The sequence below is a fragment of the Poeciliopsis prolifica genome, unplaced genomic scaffold (genome assembly GCF_027474105.1).
Source record: "Poeciliopsis prolifica strain line A6 unplaced genomic scaffold, Auburn_PproV2 SCAFFOLD085, whole genome shotgun sequence".
NCBI classification, from domain to species: Eukaryota; Metazoa; Chordata; class Actinopteri; order Cyprinodontiformes; family Poeciliidae; genus Poeciliopsis; species Poeciliopsis prolifica.
The window spans coordinates 1,178,337-1,203,070 of NW_026562460.1; the positions used below are offsets into that span (position 1 = coordinate 1,178,337).

General features: G+C 37.9%; 1 protein-coding gene across 1 annotated transcript in view; it reads left to right on the forward strand.

Moving 5' to 3' along the window:
- The first annotated feature begins 1,708 nt into the window (after positions 1-1,708).
- Positions 1,709-24,734, forward strand: part of LOC129353151 (coiled-coil domain-containing protein 93-like) — a 29,483-nt gene continuing 6,457 nt past the window's right edge. The window contains 15 exon segments of the mRNA XM_055022371.1: positions 1,709-1,822; positions 1,973-2,086; positions 3,710-3,804; positions 10,599-10,710; positions 11,463-11,561; positions 15,068-15,124; positions 15,255-15,355; positions 17,489-17,506; positions 17,730-17,766; positions 20,016-20,122; positions 22,173-22,240; positions 22,243-22,259; positions 22,421-22,537; positions 23,176-23,221; positions 23,681-23,697. Of these exon segments, the coding sequence (XP_054878346.1) occupies positions 1,736-1,822; positions 1,973-2,086; positions 3,710-3,804; positions 10,599-10,710; positions 11,463-11,561; positions 15,068-15,124; positions 15,255-15,355; positions 17,489-17,506; positions 17,730-17,766; positions 20,016-20,122; positions 22,173-22,240; positions 22,243-22,259; positions 22,421-22,537; positions 23,176-23,221; positions 23,681-23,697 (1,092 nt within the window). The 5' untranslated portion in view covers positions 1,709-1,735.

Consider the following 24,734-nt stretch of genomic DNA (forward strand, 5'->3'; position numbering starts at 1 on the left):
AGACTGACACTAACCACATGCATGACAGGTAGTAGTAAGGAATTGATTAATATTAGTGAACTGGACTTATTATTTTGTGCCCATTGTTGGACACAACACGGTTCGATTTCTGTCGGCTAATGTGTCTCTCAGGTTTTGATAATGGGCCGACAATCCGCAACATAACATAGTGCAGCGCGCGCTGGGCATTACACTGAGGAAATAAGGAAGGGAGGGTCAATGGAGAGCACCGGAGTTGAGCCTTTTTTTTATTCAGTGTCATCAACAGTAAGAGAAAAAAGCAGAAAGAAACGATATAGACGATAATTAAAATGAGATCGATAGTTTTAATTTATCGTGCGATTAATTGATTTATCGCCTAGGTGTGAATTTTTATTTTTTCAGTTTTTAGATCATTTTACCTTTTGTGAGGATGCATTTTATTTACCTTTAACTTGATGATGCATGAATTTCCCACTGCGAATAGAAGATATTTCTATTATATTCTATTCATTCAGATAAACTTAAGTGTGAAAAGAATGCCTCATGTTTAATTTTTGTATTTTATTGCACACACATAAAACGGTTTCTATAAGTTGATGGGGACAAAAACCCTGAATAAATAAGAATCAAGCTTTTGACCTCAGACAGAATGAAAACTGGATGAGGGATGGATAACGATGGGGCTAATTTTAGTAAAACAATTTCCTAAGCTATGTTGTTTTATTGATTAAAAGCTATATATTGGAAGTTGCTGCCTGAGGTCTGCTCAACAGTCTCTGTGATCACAGAGCCATTACACCACAGCAACTTGAGGTTGTAGACAAGCTACATGTCTGAGAGCATGAATTGTTCCTGAAGTGTCAACGCTTTTCTCCACACCAAGTTTCACAACAAAACTTTCTGGTGGGACATCTATTTACTTTATTCCCCCTGTCTATTCACCTCCTGAAAATGACCTAGTTTAATTTGTCTTGTTGGTTAGTCATACAGCATTAAGAAACTCTTACAATTGGGAAAACATGGTAGGCACAAGATGTGACTATTTCTTTCCAGAACACAGAGGAACTTCATTGTTCTGTTTTCATTGTGTCAAAAATCTTGAGGGAAAGGAATTGGTTTGTAATATGCAACAACTTCATTGTTCTGTAATATGCAACAACTTCATTGTTCTGTTTCATTGTGTCAAAAATCTTGAGGGAAAGGAATTGGTTTGTAATATGCAACAGGACAACAGGTTTCTAAATGTGGTAGAAAAATTACAATTAGGTCACATCTGCTAGTCATATTGCTATATGGTCCCACAAAGATAAAGCTATTTGTGTTACAATATTGGAAGTTGTTTTCCACAGCTGCATGGGAACCAGACTGTTTCCCATGCTTTGGATCCTTTATCTTTGGTATAAAACTCATGTGTTGTCTCTGCCTGGCAGAGCTTTTCATCCAGACTTGCTTCATTATTGATTGTCTTATGAGCTCTCTGGGTTGTCCATAATTCATAAATAAACCTGATTTAATCATTTTCCACGACACTAACTCAGAGTGTTATTATAATATTTTGTGAGATACTTTAAGAAGACTAAATTAATAGACAGTATATAATTTGAGGAATTGCAGGCTGGTATCCTAATCGTCACCTCATTCCGGATGGTGGCGGTATTACACCAAAATGCTGCATGTCAATCGGAGAAGAAGATCGTTGACTATTTCGATCATGTGACGTAGTCATGTGATTTAGCATCGCATTTCATTCATCATGGCGGCGGCTGCGTCTGTCTTCCTCAGAGTGAGAACAGGATCGAAGGTTGGAGCAGAGTACGACCAGGAAGGCCAGCTGATCCAGGTAGAGTTAAGAACCCGTCCGGGCAGACGAACTCCATCGAGTTCAGCTTCAACTACAGAAAAGATGGAATGAAAACTATATGAGGATAAAAACTGGGGCTAATCTCCATTAACACGCAGCTGTCTGATTGTAGCTACTTGTGTTATTCAGGTGGAGAGCAGAGAGGACGAGGAACAAACCGTGAAGCTGGCAGAAATCCTGGAGCTGCTGCTGGCTGCGGGTTACTTCCGGGCCCGCATCAAAGGCCTGTCCCCATTTGATAAGGTGCTTCACGTCATCACCCCCAAGCAGGGCTGGATCTAGAAAAATCTCTAAGGGGTGACAAGAAGGGGGCAAGGATTTTTCAGGGATGGAAGCATATATATATATATATATATATATATATATATATATATATATATATATATATATATATATATATATATATATATATATATATATATATATATAAAAATTTAGCTTACATAGACCAATCTTTGGATTTAATTTACTTGTTGCAAAATATTATTTTTAACTTGCATTGTTTCAAAATGAGCTTGATGTAGCACTGACCAATAATGGTTCAAGTGTTCTAGTTTTGTAGCTAAAAGAATTTGATTTTAGAAATTATTGAATCATTGCAAAATAATCCTGACCAGGGGTACCCAAATCTTTTCATGGTATGTCCTCCACAAACAGAATTAGTTTCTGGGGGGAACTGTTTTGGGATTATACACTAGTATGTATTTCTTTAATAATGGAGGGGGAGGCCTGTGGAGATCAACACCCTATATTAAGTTGTGCATAATTATTAAGCAGCTTCTTTTCCTCATTCAAAATGTGTCAAAAAAGAGATTTAAGACACTCTGAAAAGTCCAACATTGTAAAAAGTCTTTCAGAGGGATGCAGCATTCTTGAAATTGCTAAGATATTGGGGCATGATCACACAAGTATCAAGTGTTTTGCTGCAAATACTAGTCAACAGGGTCGTAATAAATGTGTTAAGAAAAAAGTATTTAAATTTATTGCCAAACATTTGAGAAGAATCACATCTGAAGCTACTAGGAACCCATTATCTTCCAGTGCTGTCATATTCCAGAACTGCAGCCTACCTGGAGTTCCCAGAAGTACAAGATGTTCATAGCTCACAGACATGGCCAAGCTAAGGAAGACTGAAACCCAAGCACCTCTGAACAAGACACACAAGTTGAAACATCCAGTCTAGGCCAAGACATATCTGAAGATGTTTTTTTCAAAGACAATATGGACTGACAAGAGTGACTCTAGACGAACCAGATAGATGGGATCGTGACTGGATCAGTAATAGGCACAAAGCTCCACTTCACATCAGACGCCAGCAGGGTGGAGGTGAACAAGTTGGACCTTAATCTACTGCCAGGCAGTTTTAGAAGACACTGTCTTCAAGCTGTGGTACAAGAAAAAGTCTGTATCTTTGAAAAGACCATAATTTTTATGCAGGACAATGCTCTCTGGCATGCATAAAAGTACTCCACTATGTGCCTAACCAATAAAAGCTTTAAAGATGAAAAAATAATAAAATGTCCCCATTCCTCGCAAGACCTAAACCTCATTGAGAACTTGTGAGTCCTTCTTGAACAGGAGATTTAGGTGAAGAAAAACAGTACACAGTTCTGGGCATCTGCTCCAATTCTTTGGCAATCAGTCTGCTCCTTGGATTGAAAGAAATTTCAACTAGACTTTCACTATACTTGGTCTGACCATACTGTTGGTGATTGTATTGTGGCTGCATAATTGTCCACTAAAAGAAGAAGCGGTTTTAGTTATAAAATAAAATCTTATTGTAATGAATCCCTCCCATCACTCTGTCTTTCAGAAGTCTTGATTATTCCATCTTTCTGAGCTTGTTCTTCCTTTGCTTTTCCACAGGTTGTTGGTGGAATGACCTGGTGCATAACCACATGTAACTTTGACATAGATGTCGATCTACTCTTCCAAGAAAATTCCACTATTGGACAGAAAATGTAAGTGATATGATGGCACTGTTCATGAAATCTTCTGAGCTATTTCTACTAAACTTGCAAATGTAAATGTCTCAGGCAGAACTTTTTTGAAACATGCTGCAAAATTTTATTTATTGAAGGGACATTGTAGTACAGAGGTCACTACAATGACCCATATCAGATATCGTTGCCATGTGGAGTTAACAACTTTAAATGGCCATTTTCTGACATTTTATTGTACAAAATTAATATTTCTCTTGATCTGTGTATAATTTTTAATCAAACTTGCTGTCAGTGAGCATTACTCATTGAGTTGTTTTTTTTTTGCTCAGTGCATGGGTGGGGCATGTCCAGTGGGTGATCAGACAAAATGAGCAACAACTGGACAATCCTTAGACTGGACATTAAAAGGCCACCCCAAAATGTCAAATTTTGTCACAAGTCATAATGCTTCAGATGTTGCAAGTTATGCAGGAGTGTGCCATTGGCATATTGGATGTGGGGATGTCCACCAGAGCTGCACAGATCAAAGTCCACAATAGGCCATTTAAAGTTTGTTTTCCACAGATTGGCATTACTTCAAATTGACCTAATCCTCATCGGCCATGTGTGACTACTCCAGCACAAGAACCTCACATCTGGCTCATCCATCTGTGGAATTGGCTAAGACCAGCGGCACACACAGCTGATGAGACTAGTGTTCTGCAGAACAGATGCATTATACCTCAGACTGTCTGTAACCGCCTAGGTCGGGGGTCGGCAACCCGCGGCTCTAGAGCCGCATGCGGCTCTTAGGCGCTGCCCTGGTGGCTCCCTGGAGCTTTTTCAAAAATGTTTGAAAATGGAAAAAGATGGGGAGGGAAATATATTTTTTGTTTTAATATGGTTTCTGTAGGAGGACAAACATGACACAAACATTCTTAACGTTTTCCAATGCTGTAAAAATGTGTAGAATAAATATTAAATTTCAACATTTCTGTCAACGAAGCTTTGCGTCATAGCCTGCGACACACATTTCTATCAGCAGGGCGGGATGCCAGGCAGGTGGCTGTTGTAAACAGATCAGCGGCTGTGTGATGGGCCATGGATCCCAAAGGGAAAAAGAGAAAAATAACTGAGGAGAACAGAGGTTTCAACGTTTCTTGGACCGAATCATTTGCATTCATTGCTAATGCGGAAGGATTGCCTGAATCTTTGCTCTGTAGCGAGAAGTTGTCATAGAACAAAAAGAGTAATGTGGAAAGCCATTTCCAGGGAAGGCATGCTACATTTGCAGCCGAGTACCCAGTTGGGAGTGAGAGAAAAGTGCGATTCCATTACTTCTGGAGAAATTAGTGGAGCGCAAAAATAGATTTAAGAAGTGGATTGCATCTCCAAACTCCACTACTGCTGCAAGTTTTGTTGCAACCCGGGAGATAATAAAGCGTGGAAAACCGTTCACAGATGGTGACTACATGAAGGAGTCGTTCATCAACATATCAGAAAACCTATTTGCAGATTTCAAAAACAAAACCGAGATAATACAGAAAATCAAAGACATGCCTCTCTCCGCTAAGATAGTGAAGGAAAGGGCCATTAAAATGGCAGGCAACATCACCTATCAGCAAATCAAGGACATTAATTCAGCGCCAGCATACTCAATTGCCTGTGATGAGTCCTGTGATTTGATCGATATTGAACAGACTGTGCTTTTATGCAGGTATGTGAACAAGAAGAAATGATCCAATTAATACCACTGAAAGGCCAAACATGGGGGGAGGACATATGTGAAGCTGTGCTGAAGTGTTTAAATGACAATGGAATAAACACCAACCACCTGATTTCAGTGCCTACAGATGGGGCATCCAGCATGAGAGGATCAAACAGGGCGTTTGTGACTTTGCTACAGAAATCATTGGATCGAAATCTGCTTGCATTCCACTGCATCTTGCATCAAGAGGCACTGTTTGCACAAACATTCCCATCGGAGTGTATGGCGCTGATGAACCTTGTCATCGAGATGCTGAACCAGATAATTGCAAAAGCATTGAACCACCGTCAGTTCCGTGCATTGCTTAATGACTGTGACGACGAATATTCCGATCTCTTGCTACACAACAAAGTCCGATGGCTGTCCAGGGGTGAGATTTTGCGTCGCTTTGTCGCTTGTTTAGAACACGTGAAAACATTTCTGAAAAGCAAAGACCTGAACTACCCGCAACTGGAAGATACAGAGTGGCTCAAAAAACTGCACTTTATGGTGGATATGACAAGCCACCTAAACTAGCTGAATGAAAGTCTCCAGGGGCGGGGAAACACTGCACTGCAAATGCTGGAAGCTGTTCTGTCATTCGAGCGCAAGCTGACTGTCTTTGCCAGGGATGTACAGCGAGGCACGCTCTCCCACTTCCCCTCCCTGAGAAAATTCAAAGAAGCCCATCACGATCACACACTCAACGGTGATTATTTACAAGGTGCCATCGTTGATATGCAGACTGCATTTGGGAGCAGATTTTGCAAGTTCCGAAATGAAAAATGACACTGTCTTTCCCTGTCACACCCCTGGAGATTGACCCATCCTTGTTGAGCACATTCCCAGGAGTAAATCAGGCTGACCTTGAAATGGAAATGGCTGATATAGCCGACAAAGATTTATGGGTGTCCAAATTCAAACATCTGACAGCCGAGCTTGAAGACATCACTCGCCAGAAAGCCCAGCTTGCCCAAAGCCACAACTGGAGCGAAATGGAAAGCCTCCCTGCAACCGAGAAACTTGTCTATGACGCATGAAATGCTCTTCCTGACAGTTACAGGAACATGAAGACATATGCATTTGGAGGAGGCTATTATCCATCTTTGGATCAACATACCTGTGTGAGCAGATCTTCTCAAACATGAACTACATCAAATCAAAATATCGCACCCGCCTCACAGATGGCAGCTTGCAGTCCTGCGTCAAGATTAAAGTTATATCTTACATGCCCGATGTTGAGAAGTTGACCAGTGATGTCTGAAAACAGAAGTCACATTAAACGGGTAAGAACACAATCCTGTCATAGGCACATATTTAGTAACAAAGTGGCTTTTTTTTATAAAGTGATTTCTGATTTTTGTCAGTATATATTTGGAATGACACGTAGGGACATTATTGTGTTTTGTTGCTCAGGTCCGAGGATGGCTGTGTTGGTTGCGTGTCAAAAGTGAAGAGGATGCTGCTGCGGGAAATCAAACTAAACTGTCTTAATTTGATTTTATATACTTTACCTTTTCAAAAGGCTGCTGTTTTATTTTTATAAATGCAGGCTGCGTTTTATTGCACTCTGTTTGTTGCCCAGATAAGGGGCACGTTATGCACGTTCCATTTTGTTGTTTTTTTCGAATCCTCACCATAAAGCCGACATCAAAAATCTGATTTCTTTATTGCATTTCTATAATTTCATCAAAGCAATGAAACATAATTCATTAATATTGTAATGAAGTTAAACTTGAGGTGGCATCGTACAACAGAGTAGTCACGTGGTGCGTCATTCTCTAGGTTGCACTGTGGGGGAAAAAACATTTAATTGTGAAGGCTCATTATGTATTTGTAGCCAACTTAGTCATTTTGATAGTAGGCTAATATAGATACATACAGCATGTGTTGCCTTCATTATAAGGCTTTTAATTTTTTTGCTGCTCCAGACATTTTTGTTTTTTTGGTCCAATATGGCTCTTTCAACATTTTGGGTTGTCGACCTAGGAGAACCCAACTTGGTGAAAGTCAAACTCCTCAACCTGACCTCTATTATGATCAAAAGACTTTGAATCTGCCTCAAATACCATGCTATACCACGATGTTATCAATGGCAATATAAAGATCAGTAATTGCTGAAAATAGTTTGTTTCTCCATCTGTTCTCCATTGTATTCATACAACACATTACTCCTGCTGCTTTTGATGAGGACAGTTATATGCCTAGCAGTAATGTTTGTGATCATTGTGAGAGATTTGATAAACACTCTGACAACAACTGTAGGACATTGAAGGGCTAATGTACTTCTGATTTCAGTGTGTTAAGAAAGATTAGTTAGCTTCAATTAGTTAGAATTATTTCTTTGTTTTATATATTTATGCTCATTGTCAATCTTTGACCTTCAGGTTGTCAGTCACACTTATAGTGTTTACTATATCCTGTTTCCTGTCTGGGTTTTTGTTTTGGTGATACCAAGATCATAACTGGCTTCTAGCCATTCCTGGAAACATTCAGGAATGTTTAACATAAGCTTTAATCAGCTCAAAGGGCATGCACATGTAACCCAAAAGTTACTTTAAATACACCTAATAATAGCAAAAGGCAGGTAATTTAATTTACTTCTCTGACCAGCACCAATGCTATGAAAGTATATCTAAAAAGAAGTTGGGCCGGATCAAAAGACTATATTCTCGGGAGCCGAGGTGTGAATAACAACAAGGGAGTGCACAAAGTGTCAACAAGAGTAAAATTTAATAATAAAACAATTGTGGATCCACATGTACAATTGCAACAAAAAGCGTGCATTTAAAAAAAAAACAGAAAATAAAATAAATAAGTCGTTTCAATGTGTCGGTCGATTCAGTTTTTGTCCAGTCTCTTCCAATGTGTCAGTCGATCCTCTCAGTATTTCAAGGATAGTGACCAGTCGGGTCACTATCTACCATCTCACTGGGTTCTCTGGGCCGAGGCTCGCCATCCAAATTCAGAAGTGGGTCTTAAAGTCTCTGGGCACTCCAGGCCAAAAGTGCACCTGTAACCTTTTTAATTATTATGGCTTTTCGTCATTACTCTGCGTTGTGTGAATATGGACCAGGAGACAGGATGATACAAGATGAAGTTTATCTGGATGAAACAGGATATAAAATAATCAGGGACCAGGTTCATCACCGGCAGTACAGCACCTCGCGCCCATCTCTCATGAACTGGCCAACGGCCGTATTTTATACATTAACATTAGACAGAATTACAAGGAAATAAAACAATAAATAAATGAAACAATATGTACCTGGATGAAACAGGATATAAAATAATCAGGGACCAGGTTCATCACCGGCAGTACAGCACCTTACGAGGAATAGTATTTTATGTTAGCAACAAACTAACAGAACATTCCACAGGACCGTTACAATGTTCCCAGTGAACCTACCTCGCGCCCATCTCTCATGACTGGCAACGAGATATCTATGTTCACTATAGTCAACGTTGCCAACCACCAGGAGGGGTGCTGTTTCACCCATTACATCTGAACCCAAACTTGGAAGTAAAGACAAGTGGAATTCTGTACAATATTTTAACTATGTTACACACCGTAAAAAAAAACAAACCTGACCTGCAACAAGGCCAAAGCAAAACATCTCAGAATACAAGACGCCAATATCAATCAAACCTATGTATCAATAAATTGTTATAATGTAGAGATCTTCCATCATTGCTCAAGTTTTTCTTTTCAAGTTGTGCAAAAGTCATCAGTTTATCAGAAAACAATGTTACTTACACATTAGTAAAACTAAAGAAATTAGCTTAATATGTGGTAAAGAAAAATAATATAATAACATATATTTCAATCAGAAAATGCCGGTACATCTTCAACACTATAAATGTCTTGTAATACCAACGGAAAAAAGCACATAACTGAAATAGAACCGTTGAAATATTAGGACATGTACTCAAAGAAAAATAAATACAACTGCACAGAAAAAATATAATATACACAACAATAATAATGAAAATCTTACTGTACTATTTTATTTTGATTAAATTTGGTCAGATATTACGTGTTTTTGCCAATTTTCAACCAATTCACTGAGCCAACTGCCGAGCGCGTGCGGTCACTCACCAACGCTCTGACGTGTCTGACGCTAACGGGGATTTTTTTCCCAGTCTCAGCTGCTCTCAAAGAAACTTTCAGGGCTAAAAAAAAACGAATTTACTATTTTCAATTATATATTTTGCGAAACTATACCAATATTGTTTTTCTTACCATTTGTCCAGATTTTATAAGCTCTTTCAGGCTCTAACGGAAACAACGGTTAGCTGCGAGTTCTCAACCGCCTCTGACGCGTTCTGAGCAGAATCACAGCGTAGTAGTGAAAGGGGCGGGACAATCAACCCCATTGGCTGACGCAATATCAGACCCCGCCAGCCATTGGTTGCCCAATCCATCAGCAAAACAATCACTAAAGGCCTACTTCACAGCTTTTTAAAGATTTCAGCGCTTTTTGATATATTTTTCTGAGTAAAACAAACCACAAAATCTATTTATACTTTCCAATCTTGTCTTTTTTTATGTCAAAAAAAAAAGACATCAAATTAATACAATTAACTTTCACTTGTGTTTTTAACACTGGGTTACACACAGATAGACACTGCATGGTGGCACCTGTCCTTTTCCCCCGGACAAATAAAGGGCCCTTCTGAAATCATTTTGTGAGGCCCAGGATATAATTTTTTGGATTCAAAAGGCAATATTACGGGTCGCCCCACATTTTTGTAATTTTGCCTGACGACACAGCTTTTAACTGATATCCATATTTTCAGATTTATGTTTTTTTCTGTATAATTGCAATCTTTTCAAAATTTGTTTTGGTTGTTTATCTAATAGCTTTTATTTTGTGTCAGATTCTCTTTGATATTTAAAACTGTTGGCAGTTTTAAATCTCAAGTACCTTCTTTTACTTTGTGTAACTAAAATATCAAAAGACCTACAAAATAAGTATTTCTTTGTTTACAATTTCAGAAGCTATAATTGTGTAACACAATGCTAACAGGAGAAATGTTTGGTTATTGTTGATGAATGTTCTGTTTTTTTTGTCTGTTTTTTTAGAGCCCTGACAGAGAAAATTGTTTCTGTTTTACCAAAGATGAAGTGTCCTCATCACCTGGAACCCCATCAGATCCAAGGCTTAGATTTTATTCATATTTTCCCAGTGATACAAGTAAGATGCATACTTCCATTAAGCATTTTAAAATGGCAAAACTAGGATAGTTTTTACTGTAATTCAGTCATCACTCACTTAATGAGTACTTTGCCTATTAGAAAATATTAAAACTACATAAAATGGACTGTGTTCCAAGCCTTATAAGTTTCTCATGTAGGCTATCTGAGGGGATGTTCAGGTTGTACCATTGAATTTAATTTAAAAGAAGTTTGGTGCGTCAGCGGTCCATGATTCATGAACTTCTCTATACATTAACTTACCAACACGTAGACTAAGCAGTGACAGTGCAGGTGACTTCAAGTTTTGTAGAGTTTTTTTTTTTTTTCACGTTTTGGTTGCAGGTGCATTGCCCTGGCTTTCTTTTTCACAGACTATTGAATGTTCCTAAAATGGACTGTTTCCGTCCTTGCTGTTGTTTGTTGCTCTGCTTCTTCCATATACTTACAAGAAGTCAGGTTTCCAGTTGTGTGCAAAATCATTCAATGATTTCTTAATTTTATTAACATAAACTTGAGAAATATTCACAATAATATCACACTGTGTGCTGCCACAGACTAATCCTAACCCTATCATAAGGCATCATAAGGGGTCTTCATTATATCTTTAATGAATTCACTTATTTCCTGTTTTTAAAAATTAACGACTCATTAATTAGTTCATAACCCAGGTTCATTATGACTTGTAATTTGACGCTCTCCATAGCACTTGGTTTGTTCTTGTATTGCATAAGACATGTGTTGTTGTTTCAGTGGTTGGTGAAGCGAGCCATAGAGACGAGAGAAGAGATGGGAGATTATGTGAGAGCCTATTCCATTTCTCAGTTCCAGAAGAGCCATGTCTTCCCTGAGGTATAAGCGCACGTTTAGAGCAGATACAGAATTATTTGATTGTGCAATTGCAGATTGTCATGGTGGGTTCTGCAACAAACTCATTTGTCAGTAGCAATATTTTCTAACTGTGTGGAGTTTCTCTGCCATTAATATTCTATGCAACTGGTCCTCTTAGTAAGAACAATAATAAACTTATGCTATTGCCTACATTGCATCTGCAAAGTTTAATTTTGAGCTTCATGACAAAGGCTGTGAATATTTAAATGTGATTGCTTGGTTTTCCATTTTTTAATTTGCAAAAATCTCAAACCTTTTTCTACATTGTCACACCAGAATCTTATTTAAAGAAAAGCTTTTAATACAATTTGGAAAGGGGCTGTGTTATGGTCCATCCAATAAAGACCATAACACATGCCAAGGACAAAGGCATCTAAAAAAATATTCTCCATTTATTTTTTCAAAAATTCTTAACAAAAGGCTTTCAACAACAAATCTCAAAAATATCGCGAAATGGGCCCAAAAGAAATCCTCAACTAAGGCAGGAGTGGGCAAGTCCAGGCCTCGAGGGCCGGTCTCCTGCAACTTTTAGATGAGTTTCTACTTCAACACACCTGAGTCAAATAATGAGGTCATTAGCAGGACTCTGGAGAACTTGACTACACTTAGGAGGTGATTCAGCTATTTGATTCAGCTGTGTTGGACCAGGGAGACGTTTAAGAGTTGCAGGACACCGCCCCCTGAGGCCTGGAATTGCCCACCCCTGAACTAAGGCATACCTAACTCAGGGTAACAAACCAAAACCGACCTAACGAATAAACACACATGGGAATTTATACACAAAGACTAACCTACACAAACAGGGAGGGGTGGGGAAGGAGACAAAAACAAACAATGCATAAACATAAATAACTAATTCAAACCAACTCATTTTGACTACAACACAACTGTGATAATAAAACAACCTAACACTAAAAATAGTTTAGAATTTATGCTATGAGTAGAGAGAGGCAGATTCTTCATCATCAAGTCTCCTGCTTCCAGCAGCTTGATGGATTGCTCCACTTCCTGGTTTGCCTTACAACCAGTCCTCTCCCAAAGCCAGTCCCTTAAACTCAGCAAAACAAAATAGTTAATGATCCAAATAAATATAAGGTGTTTATTAAATGTGTGCACCCATAATAGTAAACAACCTAATGCAATAACCACCACAAAAAAGTGAAATTCTACATGTTATGTGAAAAAAATGTACATAAATACTAACAATGGGGAAACACGGGTTGTAATATAAAATATAGAAAAAGTGAAACAAAGTGATTACTTGCAGGATGCACCCAGTGCAGTATTGAAGTGCCCCTACTTCTCTAGCAATGTTACCAAATTATAACCACAAAGTAGTAGTGTACTACTTTATGGGTCAGTTCAGTTCACAGATACTTTATTGATCCCAAAAGAAAATTAAATGTTATTGTAACTCATATTAATTCAAAGAGTTATCTACAAAGAGTAATTGTAAATAATGATGACTGTTGCAGGAAAGATCTGTAGCGGTTTGTAATAGTGCAAATTTCAAGAAGCCTCTGACTGAAGATACTCTGATTTCTCAAGATAGTCTCATGAAGAGGACATTTGCCTCCTTGACATTAGCATAATGCAAATCCAAAATCTTACTTCATGAGTGGAGCAACTGACGAACTGGTGAAATGTTGGCAGTGTTGAAGAGAGTGAGGTATTATTAAAATCACCAGATATTGCCACAGATGCATTGGGGTGTTGTGTCTGTATCTGAGCAGCAACAGAACTGATGACATTACATGCATTATTGGTAACAGCTAAGGGTGGAAAGTAAACGGCTGTTAAAATAACACTGATGAACTCTCTTGGTATGGACAGAAACTTACTGCCAAGAGTTCGTCTCTGCAGTGTCTGGACTGCAGAGACGACACTTCACATTAACATGGCCTGGGTGACACCATGTGTTGTTCACAAAACTGTTAATCCATCTCCTTTTCTTTTCCTGATGCACTTTAAATCTCTGTCTGCTTGAAGTCATAGTCATGGCAGAGACATGTTGGAGTTGGGAATACAATCCTGCAGCCATGTCTCTTGTCCTTTATGCTGCATTCATTACCTTGCTGAGTCCTTGGGCTTGGGAGTCGGGCTTGAAGTTCATCCATCTTGTTAGCCAACAATCTCATGAAGCCCCTTAAGATGTGAGATTGTAGAGACGGTTTGAACTTCCTGCTTCTCTCTCTCTTTTTTGCTCCAGCTTTACATCCACAACGCCTCCTTTTCAACTCCTCTGGATTTCTGGCTGCAGCTGTGAGATTATTTCAGCTTTTCTGATGTTGACAGCTGCTCCCTGTTGTAAACCACTTGGTTGCTATGTTTACACATCATAACAAAATTGGGATGATACAAAGCTATTGCCCCAAATCAGTTCAACCACAGAGAAACCAAAACAAGAAAAAGTAGCTGTGCAAAAAAGTTATTTCCTACAAAAAAAAAAAGCAGGAATGAATATTTGAAAAACAGAAAAAATCGCTAAGTAAGCAGAGCTACTCCATGGTGCCACCCTCACGTTACGCCTTCAAGTTAGCATTTTTCATATCACTATTTCTCTTTCTTTCTGAATGAATATCAACTCATTTGAAAAATAAAATTGAGCCATTTCAATAAATGTTTAGTCTTTTGACTAAACAGCCAGATCTAGAGAAACTCATTCATGCGTTTATCTTTAGTCGCATTGATTATTGTAACAGCGTCTTCACAGGCCTGTCCAACAAATCAATCCTCCAGCTGCAGCTGATCCAGAAGCTGCTGCTCCTGTTCTCACTAAAACCAGGAAGATAGAGACATAACAGCAGTTTTAAAGTCCCTCCACTGGCTCCCTGTAGCTCAAAGAATAGATTTTAAAATACTGTTGTTAGTTTATAAATCACTGAACGGTTTAGCACCACAAAACATCAAAGATCTGCTGTTGTTGTATCAACCTTCCAGACTCTCAGGTTCTGGTTCTGGTTCTGGTTCTGCTCTGCATCCCCAGAACCAGAACCAAGAGAGGAGAAGCAGCTTTCAGCATCTATGCACCAAAAATCTGGAACAAACTTCCAGAAAACTGTAAAACAGCAGAAACCCTGACTTCCTTTAAATCTCAAGTAAAAACACACCTGTTTAGAATTGTATTTGAAATGTAATATGGACAAATGTATTGTTTATTCTATGATGCTTGACTTTGTGTTTATGATGTAAAGCACTTTGAAATGCCTTGCTGCTGAAATGTGCTATACAAATAAAATTTGATTAGATTTGACAGTTTTAAATAACCCTTTGTAGAATTTGTATGTATTTGATATACCAGTCTAATGTAGAATTTACAATTTTTAATTTCTCACCATTACAGTTGAAATTGAGTATCTATTGTACCCTAGAAGAACAGACTGCTGAAAAATATCCTAATTTTACTTGCCATTTTATATAATGTACTTTTATCTATTTAGTTCTTGTGTTGTAAAACTTTGGTCTAGGATAAAGAACTTCTTCAGAGGAAAGACAAAGCTGTGAAGGCGGTTCTGGATGTATTGGTGAGCATTTAGTGCAATATGATTGACACTAAATGAAATACTTGGTGTCTCATAGTTTGAAACTATGAACAAATTATGTGGTTGTAGGTAACAGACTGATGACATGTGAATGAGCTCTGGTGTTTTTCAGGAAGTGTACAAACCTGAGAGAAAGTACAGAAGACAGAAAGATGCAGAACTCCTCCTGGATGAGGAGTCCAGGATCCATTTTACTCTGCTGGAGTATGGCAGGTAATATTTCCCTCCAGGTAGCTGTGCCATGCTGGGCACTGTGTGGCCAAGCTGTTTAACGTGCTGTTGAGTCATAGCATTCTATTAAAACACAAAACGCGCAGCCCACTTTTTACAGGTAAAACACATAAATGTATTAGTTAGTTTTTGCTGTTCAGAAATTGTCATATAAATGTCAAATCTCGCATTGAAATACAAGGCATGCGTGTTCTCTTTCCAGAAAGAAAAAAATCTGCAAGATTAGTGGACAAAACAAGTACAGAGAACAGATGGTTTCCTTACTGTTTTACAATTATTTCACTGTAGAATGTTGCACAAAAGTTCCAAAAGGGTTAAAAATATATAAAAAGAAAACCATGACTGAAGGTATATAACCTTTATATACAAAAAACCTTTAATCTGTGAATAAATTGACATCCTCCAGCTACTATTGTCATTTGATGAGTGTCAGTAGTGTATTTCTACTGACAGTCATAGAAATACTCCGCTCCCGAGTCGCCCCAACCAAAAACAACCAATCAGAGCCAGGAGCAGAGAAGCAACTTACCATGTCCCTGGAAAACTGTTCAACTGTTATCGTTGTTGGCTATGCTAACTAGCCTGAGCATTGATGCAGTGTCTGCTGCAGTGCAGCAGAGACAGAGGCAGATGGTCACTCCTTTGTGTGAGCAGCCCACACAAAGGGGTGTTTGACAGCACAAAGACCCGCCCCCTGCCTCTGATTAGTTGTTTCTAGTTAGTACTGGGAGAAGGCAGAAGACCTGGCTTTTTTATCCCCCCACAGATTCTCTCATACTATACTGTCACAACATTACAGTTGACAGTTTTAATTAAAATGTATAACAAAATACAATATATATAAAAGTTACATACTGCATCTTTAACCACAAAAATTAAAGGGAGAGGGAATATTTGTGCAGCCCTTCCTTCCCAGAAATGTTGGAGTCATTGTTGCTTCCCAGACTACATGTCTCTTGGAAAGAGAGTTGCAGTCCTTCAGTAGAACCAACTCTCTCTTCTTCATCACTCCATCTAGCTTCTTTCTTCTAAATTGCAGATAAATTGCTTCAATCTTTGCTGAAATGCTCACAATTTCCTTTGCTTGTGTGCACTCAACCTTATTCAATCACGTTTTGACTTACCTCATTACATTACAAAATTACGCTGGCGTTTGACCTTACTACAGAGGAAAACAGCGTCTGAAAACATTCTGACATGGAATTAAGAGTTCATGACCAGAAAGAAAAATGCCACGGTTTCTTTCAATTTTACAAAAAGTCAAAGCAACAATTTTTGACTTTATCTTTGTATTTTATTTCACACAGAAAAGCAACATTCACTCCTACCGTTGTTTAAAAGTGTAAATATTTCTTGAATATTACAGAAATAAGTTATTTAAAATGTAATTTTTATTTTCATAAATTGTTCATTGCATAAATTTATGGTTGTTGTAATGAATATCAGTCTTGTTTATTTAGAGAATAATATGTTTATAAAGCTCAGTATTTCTCAGGCTACCTGCTCTGACCACTCAGCTGGTTAGATATGATGCTCATAGCTTTCCAATGTAGTTTTATTAAGCCATTTTTTTGCCTACTGTACCTGCTTATTCATACAGAGTATCAGACAAATGAGTCTGTCATAGGGCAATTTGAACACAGCGATGGTTCTAAATTATTTTTGGCCATGCTCTCACTTGGGAACATGCTTTTTTTGATGCCCACCCTGAATTGAAATACTGAAGAGAATCTGATAACAGACATAGAGAAATGGATGTCCTGCAATTCAGTTGCAACAGCAGAAACAGATAGAAAGGTTCACACAGTGAGTTCTTAGTGTTGAAAACAATATATAAAAAGTAAGATTAATAGTAATGATTTACCTGTCTATTCAATATCAAATAAAGGTCATTACAGCCAATAAAACCTTAAGAAACTGGGTTCTATTGTTGTAACTGGTCATGTGGTGGAATTAAAAATGCAACATTACCGACACTTTGACCATGATCTAACGTAGCATGTTGTCTTATTCTTTTGATGTACACATTACTGTGCAGTTTTTTTAACCATCTCAAATATGCACATTCTCTTTTTCTGGTCAAATTCTTCCATCACCATCCATCTCTGAACGTAGAATGTGTGAAGCTATACTGTGAGTACTGGAACTGTGTGACATAGCATCCTCCTCTGCTCTGATAAATAACGGTTTGGAGAAGTGTGAGAGAAGTTGTCCATGTTTAAGCATGGACTCAAACATACATGTGAATAGTTTGGCCTCTGTGTTGACTTGTACCAGTTCTTGTGAGGTTTTGTTTTAAAATCAAAGTTTGACATTGTAAACCTTGACTAAGTCTATTTCTTTGTTTCATCACCAGGAGATATGGTCTAAATAAGCAGTGTAAACAAAACAAGGTAAGCATGAGGATTGTGTTGCTTGTTGGCTTAATAAACAGAGCATTACATAAGGCTAAATATTAAATAAATAATATTAAATAATTCCCTTTCATGTGAGCAGGAAGGTTCTAGTTAGAGGAATTTTATTTAAGCTTGTTTGATAGGGACAGACACACTTATAGCAAAAGCTAATTTGCAGCACTTGTCCCTAGATGGGCTTTTAAACAGTACATCTAAAAACTAGTAGAAAGTGAAATAATAACCATATAAAATAATGCAACATGATGTTGACAATATGTACACAATCATGCATATAAAAAAATTAAACAAAAACATTAAGGAAGTTCTGATTTTGACATAACCAGAGTTTTAGTTTTTGGTTTTTTGTGTTTTTGAACACACTAAACTCGTTACAAACTTGAAATTGACAGGAAGTGTCAATTTAAGTCAAAGTCCTCTCAGACAGAGCACTTTGAACACAATTGCTATTTAATGTCACGCTGATAGATTTACTGCTGCCGTGCAATTTCTGTATACAATCAGTTTGGTTTGGTTTAAGTACAAGTCTGTTTAGACATTTAAAAATTAAATTTAAAAGGTTAAAACTCAAAAGAATGCCATAATTAGCAAAAATATGAAAGTGGTGGAATCTGATTGGCTTCTGATATAAAACCTTGAGGCTCTGTTATAGACTTTCTACTGACTTGAGTATAGTTTGACTAGTGTGTGATAAGACAGTAGCTCGTCAGATGGATGCGAGAGGATGATTGAGTTCAACCCAACAATAGTAAATTGTTGGACAATTTCTAGTAATTTTAAAACAGTTTATTTGATCTATCCATTTTGCTGATTTTATCAAGATGACTCCTAAAATTTAACTGAGCACCCAAAATTATTCCTAAATATTTTTCTTATGATACAATAGGATCTCCATTGTTCTGAATATGCAAGGACTGTAATGATGTCTTCTTTATTGCACTTTGTTTTCTTTGTATGCAGAGTTAACCAGAAATCATTTAGCCATGATGATGATCTCTGCAAGCTGTTAAAGGTTTCTCTGACTATGATGCTGCTTTTGTCTAATGTGAAAACAATGATGTCATCAGCATACACAGGTTAGCTTCAGGACAAATTTCAGGAAGACTGTTAACATACAAACTAAAACGAACAGGACCTAAGAAAGTTCTTTGTGGAAGTCCTGTTTCAATTCTTCAAAGAGAAATTTACTATTAATATTGAAAACACATTGTTCATAATCTTTCAAATATGACTGAAACCAATACAATGATCATTCAGAAAATTAAATGAGGGCCTTTGTGATCAGTAAACTGTGGTTCACCATGTCAAAGGTCAAGAAAAACTGCACCAATGATGTTTCTCCTTTTCAACCTGTTCAAGCAGCTGACATAAAGAAGTTTCTGTCCAGTGATTGTATCTGAAGCCAAACTGAGGATTAAAAGATTATTTTCTACGATAACAGTTGTTCTAATATAATCTTCTCCAGCACTTTTGACAAGACCCGGACGAAACTTATTGGCTTGCAGTTACTAATTTATAGACTTACCATTTCAAAATCAGTTTCACTGTCTTTTTGCCTCAATTGTGGGAGAGTACTTTATTACTAAACAATCATTAGCTCCAGCCCTAAAAAAATGGAGAAAAAACCAAGCAGAAAAACACATGGGCTTTATTATGGAAGAACTAAAGTAACTGTATTTGGAACAGCCTAAACATGTGGAGCACAATTTGAGTCCTGCATGTGAGACTTTTTACCTTATTTTGATTCAGAAATGGCAGCAAGCTTAATCCTTTGCTTGTAGCAGGTCAAATAGATTTGGAATTGTTCAGCTGCAGTAGGATATTGCAGAGCCTATCTGTTTTCTTCCTTCAGTCAACACAGGGAGGTTTGCATTCCCCTGTTGTCTAATTAATGTGTTATTGCGTCAGTAATTGCTCTAGTAGCTTTTATTTGAAAGTGCTAGGACAGGAATATCGGGTAATGAGAGAGGCGGAATACGTGCAGCAAAGGTCACCAGGCCAGGATTTGATCAGCTAATGATCATCATTTAGCCATGAAGCCAATTTCAAAAGCTTGTGTGGCTTGAGCTGTGTCACTCAGTTATTTTATCAATTGAAATATTGTGCACCTACGTCGTATGCAGCTGATTAGTTTCTGCTGTATAGATAATGTAGAAGAAACATTTACATGGGATAGTAGTTTTGTTTTGGATTTTTAGCCTTATCAGTGCATTTTCTTTTATTTGTAGGAAGAGGACGCGCAGGTCAGTGGGCCTCAGGCGATTCCTGCTGGCATTGCAGACGTATTGGAAGAAGACAAGCTGCAGGCAGCAGAAGAGGTGATAACTTAATCCAAGTACATCTGTACCTCTGTATCATGACAAGTCGTGTGAAAATCATATGGGCTGATTCCTCACATACCTGTGGCATGATTTGTCAACAATGTCAACAACAATACCAGAAATATAATTATTACACTTGCTTATCAATTTATGTTCTATTTTTGGTTAATCATTTTTCTTCAGTTTACCCCTGAAGTTTACAAAGCTCTTTTAAGAAAACCCAAAAGATTAGCTTAAAAAACACAAGTATTCACAGAATTCTCTGACTTAACTTAAGATTTGTTGATAGAATTGGTGTAATGTAATTGCCAAATTTACCACTTGTTGGTAAATTGGATTGGAAATATTCACATAGTTTCATAAGGCAGATGCAGAACTCATTTTTGCCACAAATCTCCGTTCGATTGAGGACCAAAGTGGCAACCTTTGTTTCATTTTCAGTTACTGCAGTATAACCCTTTCAGTAATCGCTTCCCCTCCTCACCTGTGATGGCAGTTCACCAAGAACTACTGAAGAAACAACACAAAAATCCTCTGACGAAAATACTTGCCACTTCTTCCTTCTTCACAAAATTTACACAAAAATGGAGTAGATTTTTGTGTAAATTAGATTCTAATTATATCTGATTCTATCTGAACCCAGACCAAGGTTTTCAGGTGGACCAGACTTTGGTTTTTTTGGTCCGCACCAGAATTCGATTGTGCATTCATACCTAACCAATCGAACCGGGATGTTGAGGCAGACAACTAGAGTTTGATTAAAGTGGACTAAACAGGGTTTATTTTAATGCACCCTAAAAACCTTTTAAATAACACAATTTAAGCAGATATTAAAATACTTTTCATTATCCCACATTTGCTTTTTTTTATGGTCTGATGTGATGAGTTTTCATTGGCTGTTAGTAGAAAGTCCATGATTAGGAGAAATAAAGATGTTAAAGCATCAGTTTTTAATCTATATAATGTGTTTGACTTGGTTATGGACTTATTGATTATAGACGTTTTAGACTGTTGATTAATTAAGTTGGTTTGTGTCATTGTAAAAATTAAACATCATACAATAAATGTTGGCTGCTGTTCTCTAGATAAAAAATAAAGAGAAAGCAAATACAAGAATAGCCTGTAGCTGCTCTCCAGTCACACCATGGCATGACATCCGATTGTCCCCTGGTAGAAGTTGACTTAAGATTTTATTGATTATAGATGTCAAAATAAACAAGGTCAGATTGTGATAGCATTCAGCATGGTGATGCTAAGGCTAACTGTTTCTAAGACTGTGAGTTTTAGTCTTTGTAAAGCTGGAACATCTGCATGAAGGCAGGCGTTCCAGCAGTACCTGCCCTCATGTATCCTGAAGGACTTTCTCGATGTTCCTGAAAACACGAACTCTGGAGGTGTTGGTAGAGACGATCCCACCTTAATCAACTAGTGATCGAAGCTGCTGGAGATCTACGTAAGACACAGTCCATCAGGACAACAGCCATGTCACAGGGATGTTACCTTTGGTAAGAGAAGGCTGTGGTTAGGGTTACTGCTTGTGACCTTCAATAAACACATTACTTCCATCAAATGCTTAGAAATGCAATTTGTTTGGCAAGACCAGTTTACTCCACAAAAGTAAATTACACAGACATATGTTTAGTAATGGTGGTGACGTGGCCAAAAATATATTGCAATGTTCTGACAGAAAATTATTTTTATTTGATATTTTCTGTATGTAAAACCAAACTTTGAAGACACATGAAGGAGCATTCAGGCTGAAGGAGCTGCTGACATTTTACTAGTTTGCAACTCTGGGTATTTAGTCTTTCTCAAAAAATTTTATTTAGTTTTAAAAACTGAGCAGCACTAAGACTTGTTAGAAGTGCCTTGAAAAAACTGTGCAAAATATTCCATTTAGACATTTAAATTCTTTACTATCTAATATCACCATATCCTCCACAACCAATGAGGATGTCTATTCAGCTTGTGGCTAGACAGGTTACACAGATCAAATCTTTCATCAAGTCAGTTTGAAATTGTTACTTGGATGAATTGCTGGGCTTTGTGTTTGTTTTGGTGCAGGGGAAGCTGAACTGCGAGTGCTGTGGGTCAGATAGTTGGACTCCAATCTGAGGAGATCAAACTGATTGCCTCGAGTATGCTGGAAAGGTCAGCAAAGCATTATACATTTGTATAGCCTGGGTTTATTTTAATGCACCCTAAAACCACAGAAACACAGAATAAGTAACAATGGAGGACATGATCACATTTTGTGATTATGGAATTGAGCTTTGTGCTCATATTTCGTCTTTCTGTGTATCACCTTGCAGCAGTTGAAACGTTCTTCAGAGGAGCAGTCAGAACGCTTCGGTCCAGTGCAGCAGCACCGCCGGGCCGTCGCCTCACTGGACAAACGGATCCAACAAAAAGCCGAGCAGTTGAAGGAGGTCAGTGCGCACTTCCTGGCATTTCACATGTAAACTGTGTCTTTGGCTAGCATCTCTAGATGCTAGCCAGGGAAATTATTGCAACCTGCTCACAAAGAACACAGGTTTACAGCATCTTTCTGTTGAGTTTTTGCTTCACTGTAAACTAGAGCCTGGCACCTTTTAAAATAAAAAACTGAAAACACTTGGTGGTCTTCATCTGACAGTAATTTGACAGGCAGGGAAAGTCACGCGGCGAAAGAACCGAGAATGACATTGGAAATGAGGATGGCCGGGTTGAGGTCTGCAGTCTCTGTATACGAGGCTGCAGACTCATATGCAGAGTCTGCAGCGCTACACCTCTGGTGCTACAACCAGAGGTGTAGCGCCGCTCTAACCTCTGGGCTACACAACCTTATTTATTTGGGTTTGAGTGGGTCATTTGAAAATTTGTACTATTGGGTAGAAGTTTTATTCAACTGAGTTCACAGAATCAGTTGCAAACACTACTTGGTATTCAAGTCTGAAGTGCACTTTAAGCTGATGTATTTTAAGTTCTACAGGTTTTTTTCTCCCAACAACTTTATCCTTGGCTACGACTACATTATGTAGAGAGTAGACTGCATAAGAATCTAAACTCATGTTTTCTGTCCTGACAGCTCAAAGTAAAGCATGCAGAGGTGAAAGCACGCAATGAAGAGCAAAGAGGAATCTGCTAGAGTAACTACTCCTGGGCATTTTTATCCAGATATCTATTTTTTGTGTCAGTGGTGATAACTGATTATTGCTATGAGAACCCAGGGTAACTACAAATAGATGTTTTTATTTGTTTTTGTAATAATTGGTTTCCACAGGGTCTGACTTATTGCGAAACAATCTGTTTTACTGCAGCTGTGTGTTTGATACAGGAGCAGCCATGTTTAGTGTCATGGTCAGAAATGGATCATAATTTCAACTTAAAGTTGACAGTGTTTCGTTTGAACATAAAAAAATCTCAGTGGAAATGAAATGCTGCAGTGGAGCTTGTCGTTTTTTCCTGGTATATTTTGGCCAAGCTACCCTCAGTCAGAAGCACCTCTTAAATTCTTTGACACTTGCATTCTAGTCAAGTTTGAAAGATTCATAACAAGTTTCTTGGACAACCAGCTTCTCACAAACAGAATCAGAAGAGCCTCCTGAAAGTTTAAGGGCTTTGTGTGGAAACTACTTCTCTTTCTCTACCCAATGAGAGCAGACAAGTTAATCAGGGTATGTTACATTAACCTTCACAAGCCACTTGTATTTAAATAAGAGGGAAAAACAAATTCCTGCCAATGTCATTTTATTATCTCCAAAATAATCCTTATCAGCAATAAAATGGAAGAAAAAGCAAACATATCTACAAGTCGGCAATTATCAAAAAGAGCGAAGGAGATGGAGGTCAAAAGACCGTTTGGCTCCACTCCCCATCTTGTTGGTCTGGAACTTTCTTTTCTCTTATGCCACCCACATCACATAACTCGCAAAAACAAGTTAGCAACCTTACATGACCAAATTACTTCAATTATGCATACATCTTTACAAAATTCTGTTTACATTAAGTATTTTGGTTACAAAATCACCTTTCGCCAGCTCTTATTAAAGTGTTTGTAGTGAATACAATGCATTTGGTTGAAACATTTTGGTAAGCACAAAATGTTTAGTGTGTTGATGGTAGACTTTGACATACTATAGAGTCTATTTTCCATATCAAATTCAATTAAAGTTTGTCTTTTTAGTGGATTCTCCAGCTGCCCAACCATCACATTATAGCTTATGCTGAGGTGGCATACATTACAAAACAAAAGAAAAGTGGCTCTTTTTACAATATTGATTTAATGTGATAATAAAATCAGACATCAAGTTGGGCTATTAGTCCTACAATACACTGCATTGATCCACTTCAAGTTTCTTCCACCCGTCCCATTTCCACTTATTTTAAAAGATCTTCCACCTATACCTTTTCAACATGTCTGCTCTTCCATCTTATATTGTCAAGTCTCCAGAATATGTTTCTCTATCTCTTTCTCATTATAATTCTCCCAGCCTCCCACACTGTGGGTGGCTCTTCCTGTTGAGTGTGATGTTCTATTTAAATTTATGTAACCTGTCACCTGGTTCTTTCTGCCCACATCACATATTTTAAACCTCCTCCAACTGGTTAAATGTACCCAGTTTTACTGGTGTCTACCGTTTTCTA